The 27,114-nt window shown below is 54.3% G+C and overlaps 1 protein-coding gene and 1 long non-coding RNA gene across 2 annotated transcripts; both read right to left on the bottom strand.

Moving 5' to 3' along the window:
• Positions 1–2,730: 2,730 nt before the first annotated feature.
• Positions 2,731–3,839, bottom strand: LOC308488579. The gene is made up of 2 exons (XR_013991911.1): positions 2,982–3,839; positions 2,731–2,884 (listed from the first exon to the last, which is right to left on the bottom strand). It is a non-coding gene; the product is annotated as an uncharacterized lncRNA (long non-coding RNA).
• Positions 3,840–4,820: 981 nt separating this feature from the next.
• On the bottom strand, positions 4,821–27,102 carry SLC26A11 (solute carrier family 26 member 11). The gene is made up of 17 exons (XM_081028461.1): positions 27,010–27,102; positions 25,789–26,024; positions 25,039–25,231; positions 24,595–24,680; positions 22,618–22,697; positions 21,387–21,529; positions 17,197–17,372; positions 16,686–16,758; positions 15,037–15,087; positions 12,417–12,477; positions 9,419–9,474; positions 9,062–9,202; positions 7,954–8,081; positions 7,534–7,633; positions 6,988–7,121; positions 6,483–6,555; positions 4,821–5,686 (listed from the first exon to the last, which is right to left on the bottom strand). The coding sequence occupies exons 2-17, from the start codon at positions 26,020–26,022 to the stop codon at positions 5,595–5,597; spliced, it is 1,821 nt and encodes a 606-aa protein (XP_080884587.1). The 5' UTR covers positions 26,023–26,024; positions 27,010–27,102; the 3' UTR covers positions 4,821–5,594.
• Positions 27,103–27,114: the final 12 nt, after the last annotated feature.

Below are 27,114 nucleotides of genomic sequence, written 5' to 3'. Positions count from 1 at the left end.
CCGGTGGAAGGTCGGCCTGGGGCAAGCCTGTCGGTCCCTATTTCCCGGGTCAGCTGTGGGACAGCAGCAAAGGAGCCCCTCGACAGAGCCACACCTTCCACCCGGCCAAATCTGGCATGGGATGTCGTCCTGGTCCTGTGGATGTTGGATCATGTGAAATTCCCTTGATCTTTTCATTGCAATCGTCAGTGTCCGTAGAGTGGATTCTCCGTGGGGCCCCAAACACAGCTCATTGGCCAGCCTGAGTCCTCATCTACATGTCTGAAGAGTCCTGGGGTCCCTGCTGGAAGGATGCTCTGGGACACAGCACCCACAGTGGTGGAGGGGCCAGGGACTTAGCAGGGAGGGTCAGAGCAGTGGGAGGCCGAGCACAAGAGGCCCTGTGAGGGAGGCACGGGGCCACTGCCAGGAGGCATGTTCCATGGCCCAGGCCTCATCCGGGCGCCCAGCCATCTCAGAGCAGGGCTGTGTGACCGGCAGGCGGCACAGAAGGCTCCCACTTATTCTGAGCCATGTCAACACCCAGAGCCTGGAGTCCCCAGCTACAACTGCACCCACTTACCAGCCTCCTCGAGCTGATCTCAGCTGCAGGTTTCCCGACAAAAGGGCGACGCGTCTACATGAGTGGGATGTGGCAGTTCACTCACTCACGTGGGGACTAGTTTTGGCCGTGGGAGCCCGATTTCTGGGCCTGGGTATTCTTCTTCTCCTTCTTTTTTTTTTTTTTTAAAGATTTTATTGGGAAGGGGAACAGGACTTTATTGGGGAACAGTGTGTATTTCCAGGACTTTTTTTTTCAAAGTCAAGTTGTTGTCCCTTCAATCTTCGTTGTGGAGGGTGCCGCTCAGCTTCAAGTTGTTGTCCTTTCAGCCTTAGTTGTGGAGGGTGCAGCTCAGCTCCAGGTCCAGTTGCCGTTGCTAGTTGCAGGGGGCGCAGCCCACCATCCCTTGTGGAAGTCGAACCGGCAACCTTGTGGTTGAGAGGACGCGTTCCAACCCACTGAGCCATCCGGGAGCTCAGCGGCAGCTCAGCTCAAGGTGCCGTGTTCAATCTTAGTTGCAGGGGGCACTGCCCACCATCCTTTGAGGAATTCGAGGAATGGAACTGGCAACCTTGTGGTTGAGAGCCCACTGGCCCATGTGGGAATCGAACCGGCAGCCTTCAGAGTTAGGAGCACGGAGCTCCAACAGCCTGGGCCACCGGGCCGGCCCCTGGGCCTGGGTATTCTTTACTGTGGATCCTGCTCTCTTGACCCCATGGAGTAAACACTGTCCCAGAGTCAGATGTTCCCAGATTAAAACAATGGGAGCCTAACGCGTCCTGTGTGGGCACAGAGTGGGGGCACCCACGTGGGGCTGCTAGCCGGCAGACAGAACAGCCCTTAAGGAAGAACCATGGTTCCTTCTTATTTAGGCAGGGAGCATGGGCGGAGTGGAGAAGGAAGCATCTGCATAACCTTGTGGCTCCCGGTGTCCCTGCCTGTGTCTCCATCTTCTCTTTTTATAAGGACACCAGCATAGGATTGAGGGGCCCACCCTGATCCCGAATGACTTCATCTGAACTTTAATCATTAAGTTGGTACAAAAGGAATTGCGGTTTTTGCAATTTTTAACCTTTTAAACCGTAATTCCTTTTGCACCAACCTACTATCTCTGCAAAGACCCTATTTCCAAATAAGGTCATGTTCACAGGTACCAGGGTCAAGAACTCAACATGTTTTTAGGGGACGCAACTCAACCCACTATAGGCACCAGCTCCACGGGGGGGCTTGGGTGTCACACAAAGATTCATATGATTTGGAAAAACTCAGGTCCTTCCAAAGAATTCACATTATTACAAATGGGGTCGGGGGAACAGACTCTGAATTTACAAAGCCAAGTAACTGAATTTACAAAGGGCAGATGGATCTACACAAAACATTTTATAAAAATCACCACGCTCAGTCGGAAACGGGTTTGCTGTTCACTTCCAGGTTAGTGAAGTGAACTAACTGCTCTGTGCCTGGCAGACTGTTTTTTAAAGAAAGAAGCGGTCCCTGTTCCACCCAGCACCAACGGCGAGGTCAGCCAGCAGGGCACGCCCTGCCTCCCCTGCCCACGAGGAGGCCTCTCTGGGCCTGCAGGGACGTGGCCACCGGCCAGCAGCTGCCGCCTCACGGCGCTGGTAGCACCAAGGGCACTCACTGGTTCTGGGCAGCTTCAGACTGCAGGGCGGGCATGACAGAGCAGTCACAGGGCATCCCCGCCCCGTTGCATTCTGGGGCATGGGCGGACCATGCTGCTGACATTGCAGCCAAGTCCTAAGTCCCTCCCCACGCTCACTCCCCACGCTCCCGGTCTCCTTCATCAGCGTTCTGCTCCACGCAGCTTCCTGCCAGGGCAACGTCCCCGAAGACACGCTTTTGAGTGAAGCCAGACCAGACCTTGCGGGTCAGCTACCTGATGGGTCTCAGATGTTCAGTTCACGCAGGACAGAAGGTGGGGTGAGAAGGGGTCAAATATAATGCAAGCAGATCCCGTTCACAACAGCAGCAACTACACTTCCCCTTCTCCTCCTTTTACCCCGAGCAACACCCGATTGAGGATGTGGAACTGGAACATCAGACAGACAATTGGCCCAACGTCACCTGTGGTGAAATCAGGACAGCTGGGCTCAAACGTGGCACCTTCCCGAGCTTCTCACAACTCCCTGCCACGTTCCAGTGGAGACACACACAGGCATAAGCTCAGAGAAACGTGTAACTTCCCATGTTAGATTTGAACATTCTACACCTGGGTGGTCAGATACGGCCGCCACCGGACACAGGTGCCACTGAGCTTGTCCAAACTGGGATGTGCTGTGAGTGTACAGTTCACACCAGGTTTCAAAGATTTGGTACCAAAAACTAAAAAATAATGGAAAATATCTCATCAGTAAGTTTTATGTAGATTACACGTGAAAAAGATAGTATTTGGGGTTAATAGGTTGAATGAGTTACATACATTAATTTCACTTGTCTCTTCTCACTTTTTCAATCAAGGCTGCTAGAAACAGCTCCCTGGGGCTCCCATGTGTGGCTTGTCCGGCCTTTCTGTCAGAAGATTCTGTTCCACATCGTCCTCTGTGTAGCCAGGGCTTCGCCAGCTGCTATAACAAGGGCACATTCAGAGCAAGCTTCTGGCCCACGTGACAGTGCCGGCCAGTGTACAGGGTGCAGGTGTCCCCCTCCACTCCAGCTGATCCGACTGCCATTCTCAGTATGTGGCTTCCAAGGGCAGCAGGAGGTCACCTCTGTGCCAGCTGGCCAGAAAGGGACTAAAAGCTTGGAGGGGCGAGCATGGAGGGTTGCATTAAGAGGCCAGGCTTAGAAATGGCACAGCAGTCCTCAACTACTGCATGAGCTTGTCGGGGTTGCTGTCACAAAGAAGCACGCACCAGGGGGCTTCAACAACAGACATTTACTGTCTCACAGTCCTGAGGGCCAGAGTCGGACTGTGTGGGTCGGGTTGGCTCCTTCTGAGGGCTGCGGGCTGGGAGGAAGAATCCGTTCTTGGGCTGCCTCCTGGCTTCTGGTGGTTGGCTGGCAATCTCTGATGTTCCTCGTCTTGTGGGAGCGTCACACTATCTCTGCCTTTGACTTCACAGGCCTGCTCCCCAAATGCCTGTCTGTGTCCAAATCCCCCTTTTCATAAAGACACCAGTCAATGGATTGGGGCCACCCTCCCCCAGTATGACCTTGTCTTAACTGATGACATCTGCAAGGACCCCAGTTCCACAGAAGGTCCCATTCTGAGGTCCTGGGGGTTAGGACTGAGCATATGAATTGGGGGGGGGGCAGGAATGTGCAACTCACAGCAGACACCACTGACTCACTGTCAGTCACGCGGCCCGTACTCGGTACAGGGAGCCTGAGAAACGCCGTGTGTCAGTGACATCACCTCGTCTGCCAGCTGTGAGCATCACACCAGCCGGACCATCCACAGTCACATGGGCCCCGGGCGTATAGACCACGGCCCACGGCCATGTCTGACTGATGAGAAGGTGGTACAACCCGCCTTGCATCTTGACACCAAATTCTCAACTCCCGCCAGGCCGTGAACGGTTTGCGTGTTCTGTGGTTAAGACTTCCCCAAGTAGAGAAATATGTCGGTCGCTTCCATTTCCTAAACTTACTAACGAGGTCGTGATAAACATCCCTGGGCTTCCCAGGAGACAAGCCGTGCTTTGGGAGCGCGGGTCCCAGACGCAGAACTGCCAAGTCGCATAGGCGGTACCGTTGTAGGTGAGGCTGAGCGCTAAGGTCCTGCCAGAGAGTGCATCTGCCCAGCTCCGTGAATGGGACGAGCTCTCGGTTTGAGAACGGGTGGGCACAGGCCCCAACTGGACGGCTGCTCCCCTAGGCCCCGGGCAGGGGTGGCCCCGTGGGCAGAGCCTCAGGACATGCTCACTTCGTGCAGAAAGAGAACCTGCCTGAGGTAAGGACACGCAGACTCAGGTGGGGTGAATGGTTCCGCTGGTTGGTCAGAGGCCTGGAAGGAGAAAGACCAGAAGACGGGCCAGGAATCTGGAAAAGACTCAAGTCCCAGAGGCGGCCTGTCCCCTCCCCGTGCTCAGACACTGGCTGGGGCGGCCGGGCAGAAGTGGCCCAGTGGGGACCCTGTGGGCCCTGGTGTGCAGTGAGTCCTTTCTCGAAGCCAGTCCAGGAGCACAGCCCTTCTTGGAGCGACATGTGCAGGGGTTTACCTGTAAACACTGAGGTGAAATTTAAAGCCTGCATCTACATGCAGAGACCCGCTAATTAGCCACATGCACAGAACAAAACACCAGGCAGCCACGAAAAGTCGTGTCTTCTGCATTTATTATCACAATAAATAATTCACAGTAATGACTGCATGGAAATGCGGGTTACAGAGCACCATGGATGACGAGTTCCCACTTACAAGAGAATGAACACACACCACATGCTAACATACAGGCACCTACACACACTGGAGGGAGGGGTCTGGAGGCAACACACACCCAGATGGCCCGGGGGGATGGTCTCCTGCAGTTTTTACAATACGCCATTTCTGACTTTTACAGAAACACCAAAGCTATGACTTTCTTAGTTTAAAAAACACAAACAACAAAACCGCTTTTAGCAGACACTGAGTCGTTTGGCACACCTTGGTTTTCTTCCCAAAACAGCACCGATGCCGCCATCAGGATTAGAACCCACCTCTGTGACCCCCGCCCCCAATTCCCCCTCCCCATATTCCAGGAAGGTGCTGGGCTGCGAGGACCCCACCCCACACCCCCCTACAGACCAGGCTGAAGTCCCTGCTCCTTCCTTTCTCCCGTAGTCTGTCATTCTAGAAACCTCTCTCCAAACCATTCTTAAGAAGAGGTCTTGTGCCCCAGAATAGTAGGGAGGCAACTTTTCAGTCATCCCGAAGGAAGCCAGGGAGGCCCACCTGTGGGTCTCGGTGCCCGGTTTCCTCCTCACTCCCCGGGGTCACCTGCTCCGGCTTTCTCAGACCCTCAGGCCAGCACATTTACAAGGCGGCATCTGGCTTCACAGTGACAAGGACCTTCTACGAGACAGTCCCAACACTGTGTGCCCACCGGTGGCCCAGTCAGGCCTTCAACAGGGCGACCTTATGTTCCGGGACAGAATCATCCCTGATGTTGTAGGGCGGGGGCCCCGGCTCCGGACTCAGGTATTTCTCTGCAGAAAAGACAAAGTGGGGAGACAAAGCACTAAAAAAGCGGAAGTGAGGATGGCTCAACTCACAGGATGTGATGATGCAAGGCTGGAATTTCAGGGTCCTGGTGCACAGAAAGCTGTGATCCCCAGGCTGCATCCCCAGGCCAGGGCCAGGTTTCAGCCACGTCCCTGTGAGCAGCGCACTCCTTTCCGTGCCCCAGTGAACCTGTGTGGGGGCTGGGTGGGCTCCATCCTGTGGCTGGGACACCGCGTGCTCACCCACCTGTGTGGGTCGGCATCCGAGCTGCTTCCAGCAGCAACATGGGTGAGTCTCAGACACCATGTTGAGCTGAAGAAGCCGGACCCAGAGAGTCCTGTGACCCCATCTTTATGCAGTTCTAGAAGAGGCGGCGCTCACTACAGTGGAGGAAATAGAACAGAGGCCACCCCTCGTAGGGGTCACTGGACAGGGGATGAGGGAACTTTCTGGAATGATGGAAACATTCTATATCCTGATTGGTGGACACCAGCTGGATCCATCTGTCAAAACCCAAACTGACATTTAAGTTCTGTGCATTTCACTGTACGTGAGCTGAACCTCAACTAAAGACATGCACACCCCTAAAAAATAAAACCCCAGCACCAGAGGGGCCCCTGACACCGTGCGCAGTGCCCACCCACCGTCCTCACGTGCCCCACTTTTGGACTTGAGCGCCCGACCCTCCGGTTGCCCAGGGCTCTGTCCGCCACGCTGACCCTGCAGGGTATGGGCCCACACGCTGTCTCCGCCCTCTCTCCAGTGAGCGCCCGCACCCACCTGCTTCCTCCAGGGTGGAGAAGTATTGGATGCCCTTCAGGTCAGCAGACAGCAGGACACGGAGAACAGGGACCTGAGGGACAGACGTGTTAATTCCAGGAGGGAGGCTCCTGCTGTGGCACGGGGCCCCCCAGCCCCACCACCCCCGTCACAGGCTCGTTCAGAGTCTCTGGGTAGGTACCACTTCCCCTCCACCCAGGGAAATGGACAAAAGAGCAGGTCTCCGGAAATGCTGGAAGAAGAATATCGTTTCAATAAATACTCTCCAACGCACACAAACATGAGTGCCCTGTGAAGACGACACGGAATGTACCGGTTACGAACACAGCTCTGCAGCCAGATGCCCTGAGTCCGAAGCCGGGCGGCCATCCCGGCTGTGTGACCTTGGGCAGGTCACTCCGGTTCTCTGGGCCTCGGCACCCTGGTCTCAACATGGAGATGATGGTAACGCTGACCCCCCCGGGCTGGCTTGAGTGACAAGTGCCAGCTGTGCTGGGACACCCACCTGCAGGCCGACGAAGGCGAGGGTGACGCCCTGCCTCTGGAAGTCCTCCAGGAGCTCCCCGAGCCCCCGCACCACCGTGTAGTCGAGGCTGCAGATGTGGCTGCACTCCATGACCGCGCAGCGTGGGGGGGACGCTGCAGAGACAGGCGTGCTGGGTCACCCTGGGCAGAGGCACGGGCAGAGCGAGGCCAGCGAGAGCTCCATCCCTCAGTGGGGAGGGGCCAGAGCACCCAAGACAGCAGCAAGTTTCCTTCAGAGGGAGCACAGGCCCCTTTTCTCCCGAAACATCAACTCCTGGGAGAAGGACTATGTCCTTGGGGCAAGTGTTGGGCAACAGCCACCCTTGCTGCACACAGACAGTGGGCACCCACTTGAATGAGAGGGGCCGACCTGGCCACAGGGGCCATTGCTGAGACGCCCCCAGACCTCCCAGACTCCGACCAACGAGGGCAGGGCCTTGTGCTCCTGCAGGAGCAGAGACTGGGTGCAGAGAGGGTGGCGGGAGCTCAGCAGTGGCCACAGTCCACCCGGCCCTGGCCCACATACCTCCCAGAGCCTGGTTCAGTATCGCCTCCCGGAGGGTCTCAACTGCGGGGAAGTGTAGGCCGCTGGCTGGCTGCAGGACCAGCACTGGCCCCTCGGACACCTGGGGACAGTGGGAGGGGCGGTGCCAGTGAGTCCTGGAGGCAAGCCAAATGGAGCAGCTCTCCCAGGTTTGGAGGGAGTGAGGGGGCAGAGCTGGCACAAGCCCTCGCCCCACCATGGTACCCCTTGTGCAGCGGGAGGGCTCTGGTTTATAACAAGAGGGTGACTCCCGTCCACCAGTGAACGGTCACTTGGCAGTGCCACAGGCCACAATCACACCGGAGCTCAAAATGCAGAGCCGAGGGTCCTGCCTAGTGCCCCCTCCGCCCTCTGGGTCTGAGGCCAGTGGCGCCCCCTCGGGGAGCCCGGATGGGCTGGCACCTGCACATGGGGTCTGGCCGCAGAATGCAGGAGAATCAGCACAGACACCAGGGTCCCGGCCAGGATGCCATACTGGACCTCCCAGAAGCACAGCAGGAACGTCACGCAGAGCGGCAGTAAGTCCAGCCCTGGGAGAAAGGGGGTCTGGCTGAGGGGCCGCCCCTGCGAGCTGCTCTCCCTGACAGCCAGCAGACGACTCGTGGCTTTCCACGTAAAGAGGAAAGCTGCCAAGGGCCTTGAGCAGCGCCAGGGACCTGTCTGGGGACTCAGGGACTCAGGCACCACTACTGCTGGGGGCCACACCTGCTCATGGATGTGTCAGGGGCAGGAAATGCCCCCCTGCCTGAGCTGAGGGGCCCTGAGACCCACCTGGTGGGGCCCCGGCTCCCTGCCCTCTGGGAGGAGGCCCCCAGGGACCAAGGAAGAAGGGACTTGGGGACACGGCCCCAAGTGGGGAGCCCTGAGAAGTGGGGAGCCAAGAGACCACAGGACCCCCCCATCCCAGACCACGGGGGACTCGTCAGACGAGACTCGTGGCTTCTCTGAGTTGCAGGAGGAGGTGTCCTGGGGCAAAGTGGGTGGGTTGGGGGTCAGTCCTGGATCTGAACCCCACACCTCAGACAGGCCCTCATCTTCCCTGGGCCTCGACACAGAGGGCCAGCAGCATGGGGCTGTTCAAAGATGGGCTGCAACGACATACGAAGGCCCTGGCACGTAACAGGCATGGGATAAAGTCACCGCTCCTTCCACTTGGTAACTTGCAGGGGTGCTGACCAGAAAAGAAGCCAGATAAGCTAGGCAAATCCCTTCACTGCTTCGATGAACAAAAGGAAACACAAACTTGTCACAGTCAGGGCACTGCTGGTCCAGGGAGTCCTTGAGCCACTGGGACTGACGGACACAGCGGGGCTGTTACATGGTCCCCACTGGCCATCCCCTTCCCGATGCCCCCCGTCCCTTCCCGGAAGGTGCCAGGTGGGAAAGGGGAGGAGTGGCCCCTCTTCCCGGCAGCCCTGAACAGGGCACCACAGTGCCACCTCCCAGGGCTACGGGAAGGCAGTGGGGGAACAATCGATGACTCCATGCTGACTGATGAGGAAATACGCACTCTTCACGCGCCAGAGCGTCCTGACGATCTTGGTGTCAAACAGCGGGGTCACGGCCGTGATGATGACCGCCGCCAGGGCAGCCTTGGGGATGTAGTAGAAGAGCGAGGTCAGGTAGTCCAGCGATAGCAGCACCAGGACCCCTGTGGGGATGGGGCACCGGTGACATCAGGGCCCTGTCACCCCACCCAGCGACTCCCACCCAGCGAGCGAGGAATCGGCCTGGGGGGCCTGGCCCTGCACTGGGTGCCAGACACAGCCGGGTACCAGAGCCGACTGCACCATGGTGCCCCTTCCCTTGCCCCAGCTCATGGCACCATGGCACAAGGGGGGCGCAGTGTGTGGGTGGGGGTGCTCACCCGTCAGCAGGCCCCCCGCTGGGGTGCACACCCCCGACTGGGCATTCACGGCCGTCCTGGAAAGCAACACCGAGATAGGTCAGTGGTTGAGAAAGCACAAGAGGCGTGGTCCACAGCGCTGTGCTGGCCTTCTAGGGCAGGGGCATGCCGGAGCAACAGAGGGGACATCAGGTCCCATCCACATCAGCATGTGGCTCAGGAACACAAAGGGGCTTCAGGGTCCTGTCACCAGAGGGGGACTTCCCCGGCCTTCACAATAAACCTGAAACCACCCATCAGCACATCTGAGAGAGGCCTGGTCGTCCATCCAAACATCCAACAGGCTCGTTGAATCAACTCCCTGTCATGGGCTGAACTGTACCCCCACCCCACACCCAAAATCCTCATGTTGAAGCCCTGACCCCCAGCACCTCAGGATCTGACTATTGGGGGTCAGGGCCTTTAAAGAGTGACTAAGACAAGGCTCTTACATTGGACCCTCACCCCACCTGCCTATTGTCCTTATAGAAAAGGAGATCAGCCACGAGGACACACACACGAAGGAAAGACCCCGTGGGGACAGCCAGGAGGTGGCCGTCTGCAGGCCGAGGAGAGAGGCCGCAGGAGAACACAACCCTGATCTCGGGCTTCTAGCCTCCGACTCTGAGGAAACAAATGTCTGCGGCTGAAGCCACCCTGTCTGTTTTATTACATCCGGAAAAATGATAACACTTCCTACAACGGGGTTCCCACTGTCATCAGAAATGATGATGGAGGGCCTTTTTTGGAAATGTGCCGAGAATGCTGTCAAGTATGGGGAATCCCACCTAACACATACAAGGTGTGATCAAATAATATGGTGAATGTCTAAACAAATAAAGTTATTACAGTAAAAGACACCTTGCCATTAATCCGCCGCAGAATACTCCCCCTCGCTTTGAACACACTTATCCCATCGTTCTTGCCACTTTCTGAAGCAGTTCTGGGAGTCCTCTTTCGTGTCTTTAGTTGCGCTTTCATGGCCACCTCGATGTCCTGAATCATTTTGACTTTGGGGAAGAACCAGAGGTTGCATGATGCTAAACCCAGCAAATAAAGTGGATGAGAACACACCGTAATGTTTTTATTTGACAGAAATTGCCGTTACCAGAAGCGATGTGTGACACAGAGCTTTGTCATGGTGGAGAATGATGTACAGCACACTTTCAAGCACACCTTCTCTCAGCTGTAGCTCACACCTGACTGACTGTACTGAACAAGTGGAAACTTGTCACCCACTGTTCCCAAGGTTCGATGCGCCGCTTCCCGTACGGAAGATCCTGCCTTTCCTTGGATGGCGCTCGGCAGCGGCCTTCACTGTCTCGTGTGATCACAATGGAAAGGCTCCAAGTCACACATGACTTCTGGCACAGCAACTTCCGTCAAATAAAAGCATTACGGTGTGTCCTCATCCACCTTATTCCAGATCTGGCACCCTGCAACTTCTGGCTCTTCCCCAAAGTCAAAATGACCATGAAAGGTAAACGTTTTGAATCAATTCAGGACATCGAGGCAGCCATCACAACGCAACTAAAGACACGAAAGAAGACTTCCAGAACTGCTTCAGAAAGTGGCAAGAACGATGGGATGTGTTTGAAGCAAAGGGGGGAATATTCTGAGGGGGATTAATGGCAACGTGTCTTTTATTGTAATACACTTTTTTGTTTAAATATTCACCGTATTGTTCAATCACACATCACATATGTGCACACACACGTGTATGTACATCTGTAGGACTGAAGGGAGAAACACCAACGTGCAAACAGGGCTTTCTCGGTGCTGGAAATGAAGTTAGTTTGGCTTCTTTTTCGACGTTCCTTTCTTGTATGGCCTGTTCAGAAAACTGCACTCACACCAAATGCCAGGAAGGCTTTGTCAGCCGAAGAACTGGCCCTTTGCCACCATGAAGGCCACAAAGGAGCTGCGACGTGACTCCAGCAGTGCAGGACTCGACCTAGTACGCACCTCTTAGTAACCCCTAACCTTGTGCCAACTGTATTGCCTCGGGAAGTAAAGCTTGTCTGTCTGTACACCCCATGGAAAGCTTTCTCCTAAGTCACCCTTCACTTCTGTGGAGTCAGGCAGAAATTTCACTCATTAGTTAAACAGTCACAGAGTTTTTTTAGTGCCTATATGCAAGGTACTGTATAGACACTGGGGGTACAGAAAACATGCTCCTAACGGAATAGGCTTGCCATCTAGTTAGGCCAACAAGACAAGAACGTGTGGGAAGTTAAATTGAAAAAATGGGTAGAGGTTTCCTTTCAAACATTAGCATAGCACCACGTCCCTAGCATTGTCTTACGTGCTTTTCATTTCATCCTGTACAGAACTCTGAGGTAGGCCCGATACGATTCCCATTTTACAGATGAGGACCCCGAGCTGCAGGGAGGTGGGCCAGTGTGTCCTGTGTCCTTCAGACACGGTGGTTTGGGGATGTCAGACAGGCTGGGTCAGCGGTTCTGGGGCCTCAGCCCCTGGCCAGCGCTGCCAGATGCCTCCTTTTCTCCCTTCCCCACAGGTTACCTCCAGTCCTGCCCTCCCGCCTCATAGAAGACCCTACTGCCAGGCCACTGTGGAGCCTGTGCTGATCCATACCCCTTCTTCAGGCACACCTGTGGTCTCTCCTACCCTTACCCGCCTTGGGGATTAGCCCTGGCACCATGACCTTGGGAGTACCCAATGCCCTTGGGACATTTTAGTATTATTCTGCAGCGCCATATATAAGCATGAAGAAAACCAATGAGATGCTGAAGGAAAGCAGGGCAAGCCCCCTCCTGCTGCCCCACTGATGCCGGACCAGCTGACCAAGGGCCACGGGCAGCCCGAATGGGCAGACTTGTAACCCATAAAAGAATGAAACAGTTTCAGGACGTGGGCAGGGCCCAGCGAGGGGAAGCTGGTTCTTCAAGCTGGACTAGGACCCTCTGGCCTGGGCTGGGACCTCCCCAGAGGCACAGAGAAGGAAGGAGTCACTCACCGTCCAAAGCTGCCGGTCACTGGGTAGGAAGAGAAGAGGGAGCCCAGCACGTTGGTCAGGCCTGGGGAGAAAACAGAAAAAACAGGTTTATAAGGGAGGGGAAGGAGCATAAACTAGAGGGAAAAGGAGATGGAGGTGGCGGGGGAAGGGAGATAAAACCACAAGGAAACATGGAGATAGTAGGTGGGAGGAATCACCCTGGGACGTTCCACATCTGATGCTCTATCAAGGAAGGACGAAAGAAACCATGGCCTTTGCCAAGTTTGCTGAGGTTGATTCTCATTCTCTAGCTTTAACGTAACTCTGACTGGCCTTGCCTGTGTGAGCTGAACACGCCTTCTGCCCACGTATGATGGAGAGAGGAACCCCATCTCCCTAAAAGGGGGGATGGCAAGTGTATACAGACAGGCCCAGGTGCCCCGGAAGTCAGCTGTTGGCCATCGTATTCCACCAAGTGGACGGACCGAAGGTCATGGCCAGTAAGCTGTCTTCCCCATGTGACACTGATTAACGCACACTGGACAGAACCCATGCCCAGGGCCTTGCTGGGACCTAAGAACCGAGGTAATTAGCCCATGTTTGTCCCAATCGGCCCTCCAGCATCCATCTCATCCAGGGACCTTCACAAAGACCACGGTCTCCACGGTCTCCCCTGTTCCAGAGCCCACAACAGGGTCCCAGGGTCAAGTTTCGCTCTCGAGACAGCTTGAGGTGGGGCCCGCTCAGAACCAGGCCCTCCTGGGGCCTGTGGCCAGCTCATGCCGAGAGCAGGCCAGACGTCAGCAGGTGCAGCGGAGGCCGTGCACTGACCACACGTGGTCACCCCAACTTCTTATGCCAGCTCCAGAAGACTCGAGACCCAGCTCTGTGTGACGGGGGACCCCTTCCTGTGCCAGCGGTCTGTGGGGTCTGTGTCAGCCTCCTGATCTGCACTTGTCACATGCTGCCTGGCCTGTGACACCACGGGGTCAGCAGCCTTCAAGGGCAACGTGTCCACGTTAGAAACCTCAGCTTTGTGACCGTCCCTTGCTCGTCACTTCTGTCTAGGTTGTACGTCAGGAGAGGACCTGGTGCTATTTGTTGTGAAGTAAATATAATGTGAGTTAGGTGCCCCTTTGTGCCTCCACTTGTGTCAGGGGGACGCTCTGTCCGCGTGGCACCCGGACACTGACGCCCCAGTCAGCAGGAGCAAACCCGGGAAGGCCTCGCCAGCCCCGCTGGTTGAACAATAGCTGACCCGCAGGTGGAACGCATGAAGAGGACCACGTAGGTTGTCCTGTGGCCACAGTAACCTCCTGTACATTGCGAAACTGCTGGAATCACGTCCCCTGCCTTCTACCTTTCTACCCTAGATAATTACCCTGAAACTTGTCATTCATTGTCCCCATGCTTGCTGACTGTAATCACTATGGCCTAACATTCTTTCCTGACTGGTAATCTATTGGGGGGAAAAAATCCTATAAAATTAGTGTCCTGGGGGAGCCCGAGTCGAGACTCTGAAGGGCACACTCGTCAGACACACCTGAAGCCAAGACGCTGTCTCGGTTCCCCAGCACCTTGGAAACACTCTTCGGGTGGTGAGAACTCGCTGTTGCTCTTTGTCTTTGCTTTATTCTGTCTATCCTACTTATTGCCTCACTTAAGAAATAGTGTTTTGCTGCCTCAACTCCATCTCAGGGTGCATGGTGAATGCATATGCGACACCCAAATTCTGTGGCCACTTAAAACGTAGCTCCTTGCTGCTACATTTGTAGAAGTGGGAATGACAAGCTCTGAGAACTCACATTTGGACCATTTACTGGTAGTCACCTGGGGACGTCACAGACCTTCTCTGGGGCAAGTGGTCCCCAGGCCACCCCGATTCCACCAACTAGGCAGCACCACGCCCACCATAAGCTCAGACAGGGACACAGCCAACATCCCTGTGCAGCCCATCCTGGGTCCCCACGGCCTTTGCTGTTGAGAAGCCCAGCAGCTGGGGCCCTAAATGCTGCCATGAAGTCTTCTGGGTGGAAGAAACCCAGCAGTGCCACTTCTTAGATCTATGCCCACCGCACAAGGGGTAGAGAAAGGCAGGAAGGCCTGGCATCCATGAAATTAGAAACAGTGATGATAACTGAATTTAAGATTCACACTGTGGTCTCAAAATGAACCACCAGAGAGGCCAGAGTTATGAAGACAGAAGAAAACGAAGTGTGACAGCCGGCATAGGCCCCATCCAGTCAGGCAGCCTGGAGTCTGCCGGACGCTTCACTAAGCCACCTGCCCAGCCTGGACGGAGGCCCCGGGGTGGGCCACGGCACTCAGGGTCTCGCAGAGTCAGCAGGTGCACCTGAGGCTTCGCGTGGCCACATTCTCCAGCAATCTGACCCCAGGAGGAACGTTCTAGGCATCCCTGGCATAGAACAGGCCACACCACTCAGGGCCTGGTACACAGCAGGCGCTCAATAAGCTTCAGCCAGAACAGACACTAGACGTCAGCTCCCTACTTACTCCGAGCAGGTAACCTGAACCACTGGGAAATCTGAGGATGAGTCCATGCTAATATTGCAAAAGGGCCCAACTCGCGCAGGACGCAGGGAAGCGCCCAGACCTCGTGGGGATGACGCTGTGGTCTTACCGATAGCCAGCAGCTCCTGGTTAGCATTGATGCGGTAATTATTTTGAGACGCTAGAGAGAAAAGACGATAAAGATATTGTCACTAAGAAAAGGTTCACGGCACGATAAACGGGCTACAAATTTCTACCTACGGCGTTGTAAGGTTTGCAACTTTGTAACTGTAAGTGGACACACACATGCAAGTGGAGACGGGTACGTGTCCGTTTCAGCAAAAAAGAGTAGAAAGATGTGTAGCAGATGTTAACAGTAATTAACTGGGGATTGAGGAGGATTGCAAGCGATTTCTTTCTTCTTTACACATTTCTCAACTTCCAACATTTTGTACGACAAACATGTATTGCTTTTACAGTAAGCGGGAACGTTTTAAATTAAAAACCTCTCTGATTACCCAGGTCCCCGGGGTGGCCTGGGGACCACTACAAGATGTCTAGGAAGTCACAGCCAAGGCCATCGCAGAGAGATGAGTAGGCAAAGATTTGGGGGGAAGTGTGGGGGGGCATGATATAACAGTGGTTGGTAAACTTCTGCAAACAGCCAGACCGTAAATATTTTAGGCTTTGTGGGCCACACTCTCTGTTGCAGCTACTCAACTCGCCCTTCAAGCACGAAGCAGCCGCAAACAATACATACATACAGAGCAAGAACAATACAACCTTATTTGTGAACTGAATATGAGTTTCATATACTTATGTGTCACAAATTGTTAATCTCCTTTAGATTTCCCCCCCCAAACATTTAAAAACGTAAAAGCCATTCTTAGGCTGTGGTTTACCGAGCCCTGATTGAAGAGAATGACAAGCTTTACAAATTAGAGCAGGAGGCCAGCCGTCTTCAAAAGAAAGTGGCAAGTTTTCAAAAGTAATGAACAAGGTGAGTAAAAGCGATAGGATGTAAATTGCAAGATAACCCCCATCCCCCATCCCCCCCCAAAAAAACAAACATACAAACAGAAAAGAGCGAATCAGAAAAGAAAAAAATGAAGAAAGATGGGAGCTGGATGCATTACAAACTGAAATGCAGTGTGACTTTGAGAGATCGCTGGCATATGGAAAGGAAAACCGTTAACAATGGACATTAAGAGTCGCCTTGGAACAGTGTAAGGGTCAAAATGCTGGAACTTTGAAGAAGGAAATTTAATCCTGGCAGCATCTGGGCTGGGCAATAAACACGATTTATGTAGTGGTGATAACATACACACCATTTATTAGGTTTTAACCCTTAGAATCAACCTATACCCAAACACAGGGCGACTGAACCGTGTTGCAGAGCAGAATGAAAATGTCATCCACAGGGACAAGAGACAGCAGGTGGCCCAGTGGCCCTGAGAGTGAGGGGAGGCGACACATGAAGGGTTGAGCAGCCTCAACTCCCGCGGAGGCACTCACAGGACTGATCCAACACGTTTAGGTACATTCACGTTTCCATAGACAGCGGGCTCTCAAACATTTAGAGCCACCAATGGAAGGGGCTTTTCATTACAAATCCATTTCTACTATAGGTTTTTAAAAAAACACGAGCATGTATTACTTGGATAAAAATTCAAATTTTAAAAAATCCAAGCAGATCCAAAGCAAGCAAGCAAGCAGGCAAGCGAGGCAGGTGAGGCCCAGGCTGAGACGCGAGAGAGGCGTGGGTGGTGGGCATCTTACCAAAAGATTTGGCCACCGCAATGCTCTCCAGGAGACCCATCAGGGGCACCACAGCCAGCCCGGCCCCCATGTCCTGGGAGAGGAGAGAGGCATGGTGAGTGACCCTCTGGGGAAGGACAGGAGGGGTCTGACCAGGCAGTGACCGCCAAGGCAGACGCCAGCTCCTCCATGCTTGACAGAGGAAGCGTGCGGACTCCAGGGCCGTGCGCTCCTACACACTCATCGTACCGGGAACAGGATGACGAGCAGAACACAGCAAACTCCTGCACGCACCCCAGTGTCCACAGAGCAGGACCCCCCTGTGCTCGAGGCATAAAGATAAACGTGGGGTCCAATGTGGAAGCCTTTCCTGCCTGTCCCTGCACCCAGAGATGCCACTTCCCGAGGACTCCACAGTCCCAGCTGAGCCCAGAGCTCCCTGTTACTAAGCAAATGCATCTGGGGTACAGAACCAGGCCCTGGGGCCACTGCAGCCTCTGCCAAGCTGGCCTTGCTCCCCGTTTCTACCCACCTGTACCATCTCGGTGAAGGAAACGGTCCCATTGGCAGTGGTCACTGAGAAGGGAGGGGTCTGGATTGGAGGGAGCCCCTGGACTATCTTTCCAGTTAGAACAAAAGGTTGGTATCCAGTCACTTCGAAGGAGTACGCGACCAGGGCAGCAAAGGAGACCACCAGGGCATTGCGAGCTAGAACAGAAGGACAGGCCTGTCGGTGAGACCTGGCTCCTCTGGGGAAGGAAGCAGAACACCCCACCCCAGTCATGACCTCTTCTACTCTAGCCTGGGGAACACACGGATCCAAGAATATGTGGCAGGCGTGAACCCATGACACTGTGGAAAACGCACAAAGGTGGGACAGAGGAGGGGCAACCGCAGGGCCCGTACGCACATCCCCAGTAACTGCACAGCAGTGGCACAGCCGGAAACACACTTTGAGATCAGATGTCCCGGAATAATTCTGCTCTGAAGCAAGAAGGAGTAACAGAGCCGGCTTTCCCTGCTGCCCGAAACACTGGGCAAACAACTAAAACATGGAACAATGACCGATGGATACCTCCCAAACTGAACTTCTAGGAATGAAAACCATAATGTTTGGAATGAAAAACACACTGAATGGGATTAAAAATGGATCAGATATTGCAGGGGAAAAGACTAGTGAACTTGAAGATGTGGCAATAGAAGCTATCCAAAATTAAACACACAGAGGAAAATAAAGACTAAAAAATTGTACAGAGCCTCAGCAGCTGAGGAACAAGTACAAGCAGCCTGATGTACATGTAAGAGTCCACAAAGAAAGCCCATGGAGTGGTGTAGGGGGACAGTACGAGGATATGAAGAAATAACAGCTGAATCGTTTTTCAAATTTGATAGAGTGCAAACTCACATCCAAGAAGCTCAATGGATCCCACGCACAAAAACATGAAAAAAAAAACAAAACAAAAAAGACAACAAGGCACATCTTAGTGAAACTGCCAAAAGTCAGTGATAAAGATAATATCTTAAAAGCAGCCAGAGAACAGGTCATCTATGGTGGAACAAAGACTTCTTGTTATAACAGCAGCCTGGAAAATAGAAGAATATCTTTAAAGTATGGAAGAGGTAAAAACACAAAAACCTGTCTAGAAATCTTTATCTAGCAAAACTGCTTTCCAAAGATGAAAGCAAAATAAAGACTTTTCCAGACACAGCAAGGCTGAAAGACTTCATCATCAGCAGGGCCTGCACTACAAGAATCAATAAAGGTCCCCCGAGCAAAGGAAACTGACAGAGATGAGAGTCTGGGTCTGTACAAAGAAATGAAGAGCACCAGAAAGAGTGACGATGCGGGAACATGAAAAAGGCTTTGTCCTTAAAAGTAAGGGTATGTTTCAAGTGAGATAATGATAATAACGATTACTGAGGAGTTTATAACAGACGTTGAAGAAAAATATAGGACAACAACAGCACCAAGGCAACAGCAGAAAGGGAGAAATGGAAGGACCCTGTCATGAGGTTCTTATGTCAACATGAAGTTGAATACATACTTCAGTAAGATGAAGAGGTATACTCCAAACCCTAAAGCAACCACTAACAAACAAACAAAAACAAAAACACACACAGTAGTTACAGTCCATAAGCCAATAAAGAAAACAAAAGGGAATCATAAGAAATATTCAATCAAAAAGACTGTAGAAAGAGAGGGAACCAAGAACAAATGAGACGAATAGAAAACAAATAGCAGAAGCCAAACATACCAATAATCATATTAAATGTAAATGGCATCACCCCCAATTAAAAGGCAGATTGTCAAGACTGAATTAAAAAACAAAACCCATCTATACACTTCCCACAAAAACTCACTTTAAAAATAAAGACACAAATGTGCTCGCTTCGGCAGCACATATACTAAAAATAAAGACACAAATAAGTTAAACAGGTTAAAAGTAAAAGAGTGAGAAAATGTGCTAATACTAATCAAAGGAAGCTGGCATAACTGCATTAATATCAGGGACAAAGAGGATCATTTCAAGAAAAAAATTATAATTTTACATGTGTATGTACATACAATGTATGTTCTCTCTGACCACAATGGAATTAAATTAGAAATCAATGGCAAAATACTAACTGGAAAATCTCCAAATCTTTGAAACTAAATAACTCCAAAATAGCCCGATTCAAAGGAAAAATTAAATAATCCACTTCTAAATAATCCATGAGACAAAGGAGAAGTCAAAATGGAAATTAAAGTATTTAGAACTAAATGACACAACCTGTTAAAAAACACAACCTGTTAAAATTGTGGGATGCAGCTAAAGCAGTACCGAGAGGGAAATTTATATTACTAAACATCTATGTACATTACAAAAGGAAAAAGGTTTCAAATGAAAATCCTTAACTTCCATCGTAAGAATTTTAAAAAAGGTGAGTCCAAAACAAGCAGAAAAAGAAAATAATAGACAGAAATTGACAAACTAGAAAACAAAAGTAAAACAAAGGTCAATGAAATCAAAAGTTGGTTCTGTGAGATCCATAAAATCAACACACTTCTAGAGCCACTGATCAGGAAAAAAGGCAGGTGACCTGGGGCAAGTCCTCACTCTGCTCTGTCCTAGCTGTGGGATTTGAGAGGTCTTGTTTGGTTTGTCTGTTTTACCTTTCAGAGCCAAAATGGAGAAAGTGATATCCAATCCTCGAGACAGTTATGATAAGCAAAAGCAGTATGTCTGTAGTGCTTTATAAGCCATAAATCACTGCTTGTCAGATTACAACTCTTTCAACGTCTGCAAGGCTCCACTTTTCATGCCCAAGAGTGGGGAAGTGACAAGTGTTCTGTCTACCTCACAAGGGTGCAATGGGGCTCGGGGGCGGTGCAGACTGCAAAACAAATTTCCTACTAAGCGTTAAACGCATGGTACTGTTCAGACTAACCTGTCCTCGCTCAGCTAAAATACAAGCAAGCTTACATGGTGACTTAAAAAAACAAAGAGTTGAAGCTTGGTAACTAGTTTCTGAAAATGATGCTACATGTTCTGGAAAAAAGGATGGCAGCATTCCTCAGACTTTGGCGTGGCCGCGGGTCAGCTGACCAGCCTGCTGATGTGCAGATTTGGAGTCAGAGGCCTGGGAGGGACCTGAGAATCTGCGTCGTCGCCGACAAGGTCCCAGGGAATACCGAGGCTGCTGGTCCAAGGCCACACTTTGAGCATCAAGATTTTAGAGAACACAGTATTTGCCTGTTTTCGCTCATTTACAGACGACTGAACTACAGCTCAGGCACTTTGGCAAGGGACTCGGGCAGGACCAAATGCCAGTTAAGTGGCGAAGCAGGGACGCGAAGCCAGCTGTTTTCACCCTAAGCCTGCTGCCCTTCTACTCTCCGAGCTCTTAGTGTTTATTCACAGCCTCCTGTCTTCAGAACGGGTCTGGTGAGCTATTCTGGGAACTGGCAGCTGGAAGTGACCCAGCGGCTGAATCTAGCACCCCCTCCCACCTACAGCTGGTGGTGGGAGAGGTCAAACTCGGGGTGATTTCCAATCCCCCCCCCCCAGCTCTCAGGAAGTCCAGTAGCTACCTACGCCTCCTGGCTCCCTGGCCCGCTTTCTTCTCTGGATGTCACCGACTGGCAGCTCAGCCATGGGGACCACTAAGGAGAGGTCCCCTCCTCCCCAGAGATGGCCCTTCAATCAGCAATGGCCACATGAACCCTTCACTGCAGCCTTTCTTTATGGAGCTTGTTGATTCCAAGCCAGAAGCAAAATGTTTACCTCCAGCAGCTGGTCTCGGTGGCATCTGCTGTCTCCCCCAGGGGCCTGCCCACACACCAGGGCATCTGGCTCACCCTCGGCATTGCTCATATTTGGGGCCTGATCCTTCTTTGCCATGGGAAGCTGTGCTGGCTGGTTTCATGGCAGTTGCAGTAGGCTTACGACTCCCCTGGCCTCTACCCATTGGATACCAGAAGCAGCCTTGTCCGGTAGTGTCAACCACAAATGTCCCCTGGGGGCAAACACCCCTGAGACTCCCGCTGCACACGTGTTGTCAGCCCTGGCTGCGTATCAGAACCACCCAGCGCGTTTTAAACATCCCAGTGCTAAATCATGCCCACACCAGTGACACGAGACCCTCTAAGCGTGGCACTTGGGGCTCCTGGGGTGACCACGGCTTGCAGTCCAGGTTGCGCAGAAGACCTGCGGGAGGTTCCCCAGCCAGGAGGCCCCTCACCTGTCGTGGCGGTCCAAAGCAGCCCGTGGCTGAGCCGCATGCCGGGGGACATCTCGGGGTGAACGCGAGGCCCATGGTCCCTCATCAGTTTCAGCAGCAGCAGCAGCAGCATGCAGACCAGCCCCAGCACAGCGTCGCCCGCCCTGGGGACAGACTTCGGTCACCGGCAGGCGCCTCCTGGCCCGCGGTGGCCACTTCTGCTGGAAAGCTTTCTCTCTCGACTGCTCTTTTTGCTTTTTCCTCAGAAATCTTATTTCAAACTTATTTCCAAACTCATAGGTACACAGGCCCGGGCAGGACCATGATCGCAGCAGCAGGGCCACTCGCGCACCTTTTCACTTTGCTCCCTGGGCTACACATGCCTTATCTGTTCCAGAAGGTTCACTCCTAACAGCCCATGGTGCTCTCCACCCAGTAGGTCTCCATTTCCATTGACCCTGGAGGCTGACCCCTCCGCCCCCGCCCCCGCGGCATGCTCTGGGTCAGGGAGCCCCTGGCTTCCAGTCGGTTCAGCCCTGGGGGGGCCTCAGCCACAGATCAGAAGGAGAGAGGAGAGTCACAGGGTCTCCCCACTCCGTCTGGGCAGCACCCCCTACAGCTAACCCCAGATCATTCATTTCTTCCTCTTGCTCCTCCAGCCAGAGGTGTCCTGGCTTCCAGCTGGACTCACTGAGGAGCATCTCCTGCTTGTCCCTTTCACCTGCCCACCCTCTGGGAGGGACCTCTCCATCTGAGGGAAGTGCTTGATGCAGGAACCCCACGACACGATTGCTGCCTAGCTCTTACCACCGCTCCACCTGCCATCTAGCCCCTGGACACCTGTCTTCCACGTGCCCTGTTCTGTCCTCCTCACTGAACTATGAACCTTTTGAGAAAGAGACTGCTTGCTCTTCCTCTTACATAGTCTCTTCCCTCTCCTACCACCCAAGACAGCTCTGCACGGGGTCACACCACCCGGCTCTCAGGTTGCCCAGAGCAGAGCGTCTCATCCTTCCGGAAGCACCGCCTGGGCCCATCAACCCCAAGTCAGCTGGTATGGGCCCATCAGAGAGCCTGTGACCCTAACCAGCTCCCCAGTGATGCTGACGGTACTGCTCGGGGGACCCCTGCTCGAGCAGCAGGGCCCTCGATGAGGGAACAAATGCCACCTGGGAGTGGGAGGAAAGGAGGCCAGCATGGCTTGAAGGAAAAGCTTCCTTACAGGGGGACAGAAACAAAGCCAGCAGGGTACCTTGTCTCTCCAATGTTGCGGAAGGTGTGATACACTTGCAGGAAAAACTGCCTGGGGATGTTTTGGAGTCCCAGCAGATTCTGTTCAAACACAGAGACTCGGATTAGACAGCCTTCCCCAAAGGCTTGAAGCCCCTCCCCCGGGGCCCGTTCTGGGGCACATCTCAGGGATCTCCAGGGACCCATTCCTGAAGCCCCCAAGGACAGCTCAAAGTTATCCTAGGGGTGGGGCACTTCACAACGTTTGGGGTTAACAACACGCCTTTGCAAATTATTTTCATTTCTGAGGAAATCAGTCCGGGTGATCTCAAAGCTGAGAGACAGGTTCCACCCGCCCTGGTCAGGGGTCCCCTGGCCCGCAGCACAGGCCACTGTCATTAGCTCAGGGCTGGGTCCCTCATTCAGTAGCCCACACCCTGCTGTACAGGCCCCACTGATTATTGGCCCAGGCCCGTGTTTACCACCAGGAGACCCGCCCACCGGCAGCCCTCGGCCCTGGGCCGGAAGGAAAAATCACGGGGCCAACTAGGCAACTAGGCGGAACAGCGGGCAGGGGTGGGGCTGGGAGGGCATCCAGGGAAGCGGCTGGGACCTCCCATCGTGATCCCGGCCTTCGGGGGTCCTCAGGAGGGAAAAGGGGCTCCACTCTGCTTTAATTCTTCATCCCACTTGAGCCTGGGTTGGGGGCGGAGGCCCAGACTCCAGGCAGTCAGCTCAGTCAGCTCTGAGGGCTCCCAAACCAGCCGTGTACACAGACCCCCCCACACACAGGGAGGGGCACCAGAGTGGGTGGACACCCACTAAGGGCTTCTGTCCTGGGCAGGGCAGATGGACCCCCACCCATACCCAAGCCTAGGGGCTCTCAGATGGTTGTCTGACCTTGACCTCGCGGGCCCAGGGTCTCCAAGGACAGAAGCATAAAGAAGCTACCCTCCATGTGCATTACGATCATATGAAAGAACATTCTTGACACTAAAAACGAAGGCTGTGGCTTCCAGAATAGAGAACAGACCATCCCACGAAACAGCATTTGCCAAACTTACCCTGATGTGTGTACATAACACCTTAATGGCATTTACCCACACCTTTTTCAGTTGTTTCCTCCTATATGGAGGGATGATAAACCTATCTCCCCAGGGTGTTGTGAGAATTAAATGCAGGTAAAGTACGTCACCCAGTACCTCGCACAAACGAAGAACACAGAAATGTCAGCTCCTTTATTCCCACACGTCTCCACCTTCGGGGGAGATTCACGGGCTGACCTGGAGCAGAGCCTGGCCCTGGGAACACATCTTGGAGAGGCTGGGGTGGTGACATGAAGTCACAAGGCAGGGGTGTGGCCCTGAGTCTGCCACGAGGGGCCCCGCAGCTTTATTTGTGCAGTTCAGCTCAGTTGTACACACCCAGCTGAGTGCTTAGTGACTTTATAGTGACCAAGTGACTTAGTGCATAGTGACCAAGCTCGGCAAAGCAGTTCCCGCCTCCAGGGACTTAAAGCCCAATGGAAGGAGAATAAATGATGTTCTCAGATAACCAGCAATTACTGATCCCAGTACTTCTTACAGATGTTTACACAGAAATAAAAAGAAGTGTGGCATTCGAAAAATATTAAACAGAAATTGGAAACAATGTAAAAATGAAACCACCTCACTAAATTAGCGTGGGGGGGGATAATTTGTTGGTTGAAATGTGGCAGTATGCTCGTGTCCTGTGAGGGCAGCAAAGGAGAACTGGGAGGTGAACCAAACACCCTGGCGTGAAACCTCCGACAAGAGCAGTGGCTGTCAATATGGGCCCCCCAAGTTACCTGGTGTGACCATCACTCAACACCTCCCCAAGGGATTATTTCATTCGTGGAGGTCCACGTGAGCACTGCGCTCTGAGCTCCGGAACAGCAGGGCCGGGCTAGCCCACACATACGGGACGGGCCTTGGTCCTCCTACCCAGCAGGTGCCCCGGGGCCAACGAGCATCCTCACCTTGACCTGCCCGAAGCCGATGGTGATGGCAGCAGCGGAGGTGAACCCGCTGATGACCGGGCAGGAGATGAAATCCAGCAGGAACCCTGACCAGCCAGGAGAGAACACGGAGCTGGTCCCAGAGGACACTGTGGATGTGGGCTGGGGGAGGTGGGGTGGGTGGGACAGGGGCTAAGGACGGGTGGGCAGCACACCCTGTTTGGGCTGGTTTGGAGAGCAGGAAGGGGAGGCTAGGGTCTGAGGCCCTAGGCATTTCTCCAAGTGTCCTGAGCCCTAAGCACAACAGGGCAGTGCTGGGGGCTGAGGGGACCCCCACCCCCACCTCCACAGGGATAGCCCCTGGAACGCGAAGAAGGGAACAAAGAAGGGAACGCTGAGGGCAGGGCAGCCCCAGGAGGCTGAACCTCGGCCCCCACCCCACAGCAGGAAGGTCCAAGGGCTCACCCAAGCACAGGAAGCCCATGGCTAACTGGATGCAGCCCGACAGGAAGGCCAGCAGCACGGCATAGGCAGGCTCGTGGAAGGTGTAGGAAGACACCAGGAGGGACATGATGGCTGTGGGGCCCAGAGTCACATCCCGGGACGTGCCCAGGAAGAAATACACAAAGCACCCCATGAAGGCAGAGTAAAGGCCGTACTGTTGAGGAGAGAGAACGATGAGCAGCTGGGAGGCGTGCCCATGGGTCCCTGGTGTCGCCATCCCCGCATGGCGCTGTGGTGCCCACCGTGGACTTGGGGCACAGCAGTGCCCAAGGCAGGGAGACCTCTCACCCTCTCTCACCCACGGTTGTGGATCTGCAGTGACAAGGGGACCTTTTTTCTACCCGCCTGCGAAAGCACAAGGCCTGTGTGCTTATGTCTGGTCTGTGAGTCTGAGAAAGCGCTTTTACGGCTTCGTGAGCCAATGGAATTGCCATCGTGCTGCCCCGTCAGGCAATCCAGACATAGCTCCTGCCAGTGTGTGGCAGTGTGACAAGAGCAGTTCCAGGGCGTGTGTCAGCCCAAAGGCAGTCACATGCTCTAGCTTATAAACCAAGGCTTCTCTGGCCCCATGGGACTGAGCCCTGGACCCCGCCTTGTCTGGAGGTGATACTATGTGTTTCTACTCTGCTTCTGGGCAGGCGCTGAGGCCCAGAGTGCGTCAGGCAGTGTGGAGGCGACGTGGGCTGCAGCCAGCAGGGGCAGACACCTCACCTGGGGAGGGAGTCCAGCCACCTCAGCATAGGCCAGTGCCTGGGGAATGACTGTGAGCCCCACTGAGAGCCCAGCGATGAAGTCCATCTTCAGCCACTGCAGGGAATAGTGGGGCAGCCAGGCCAGGATGGGCAGCCACCTCTGCAGGGTCGCCGGTGAGCAGCAGCAGGTCATTGGGGCCAGGCCCGCACCCAAGGGCCTGGCCTGACCCATTGCCTTCACGGAAGATGACATGCCTGGGGAGGGCGTGGGGGGACACAGCAGCAATCAGGGTCCGGCTTCAGCGAACCCAGTCGTCCGGACGGCGTCCAGGGGCATCAGGAGAGACACAATCTGTCTTCCCCAACCCCCATGGGGGAGGCGAGTTCTGAACCAGATGGGTTAAATCCCCCCACCTTGCTGGTCTGAGAGCAAGCCAAAGGCCTGTGCCACAGGTGGAGTCCCCCCTGCCCTGCCCTCACTGCCCTCCCTGAATCCCTCCTGCCTTCTCTCCCTCCATCAGTGCTTATCCGGAAGAGTAACAACCAATTTCTCAGTAAGAAACCTAAACACTAATTACACTAAAGGTTTGTCCTCCCGAGAGAACCTGTTTCTTGTTTTTTCTTCCTCCTCGCGGACCAGTGCAGAGAGAGGCAAGGGTCACGGCACCTGGTCTGGCTGGCGGGGCGTGTGTGGAGGGGTACTGGAGGCCCTCAGGGATTTCCAAGTGCGCACCATGGCCCCCCCCATGGCTGACTGCGGCACAGGTGGGGGGATCTCCCATCCTGATGCTGCGCCTACTCCAACCCCCACCTGTGGCATTCGCAGTCCTACAGGGGTCCCAAGGGTTCCAGTTGGTTCTGGGAAAACGTCAGAGGCCCCTCCACTCATGGCGAGTGCGCAGCACCTTCTAGTGCCCTGACGCCCCCGCGCGCAGAGCCGGCCCCAGACCACCCCAATGCCCGCCCCGGCGGGGCTGCTCTGGATGGAACCCGCCCCCACCCCGAAGCCCTCGCCTGGCCCCGACCATGGCGTCTGAGGGTGGGGACCCCCCATTGGCTGACGGTCCGAAGGCGGCAGGGACCCGAGTGGGCACGCGGTGGGTGGGGAGCGGGGGTCCCTGCGAAAGGAGCCTGCCCCGTGGACTCCACGCCGCCCCCCACCCCCGGCGACCCTGCCCTTCCCCCGCAGCTCGCCCGCCCTGCCCCGGGCCCCGCCGCCCGCCGCCCGCCGCGGACTCACCGGGCGCCGTACCCCCAGCTCTCCCCAAGCCGCCGCAGCGCGTTCTCCGAAACCGCAGAGGGAGGGGAGCGAGGGGCGGGGCCCGTGCGCACGTGATCTCGGGCC

The sequence above is a fragment of the Rhinolophus hipposideros genome, assembly GCF_964194185.1.
Source record: "Rhinolophus hipposideros genome assembly, chromosome: 20".
Classification (NCBI taxonomy): domain Eukaryota; kingdom Metazoa; phylum Chordata; class Mammalia; order Chiroptera; family Rhinolophidae; genus Rhinolophus; species Rhinolophus hipposideros.
This window is presented reverse-complemented; position numbering and strand designations above follow the sequence as displayed.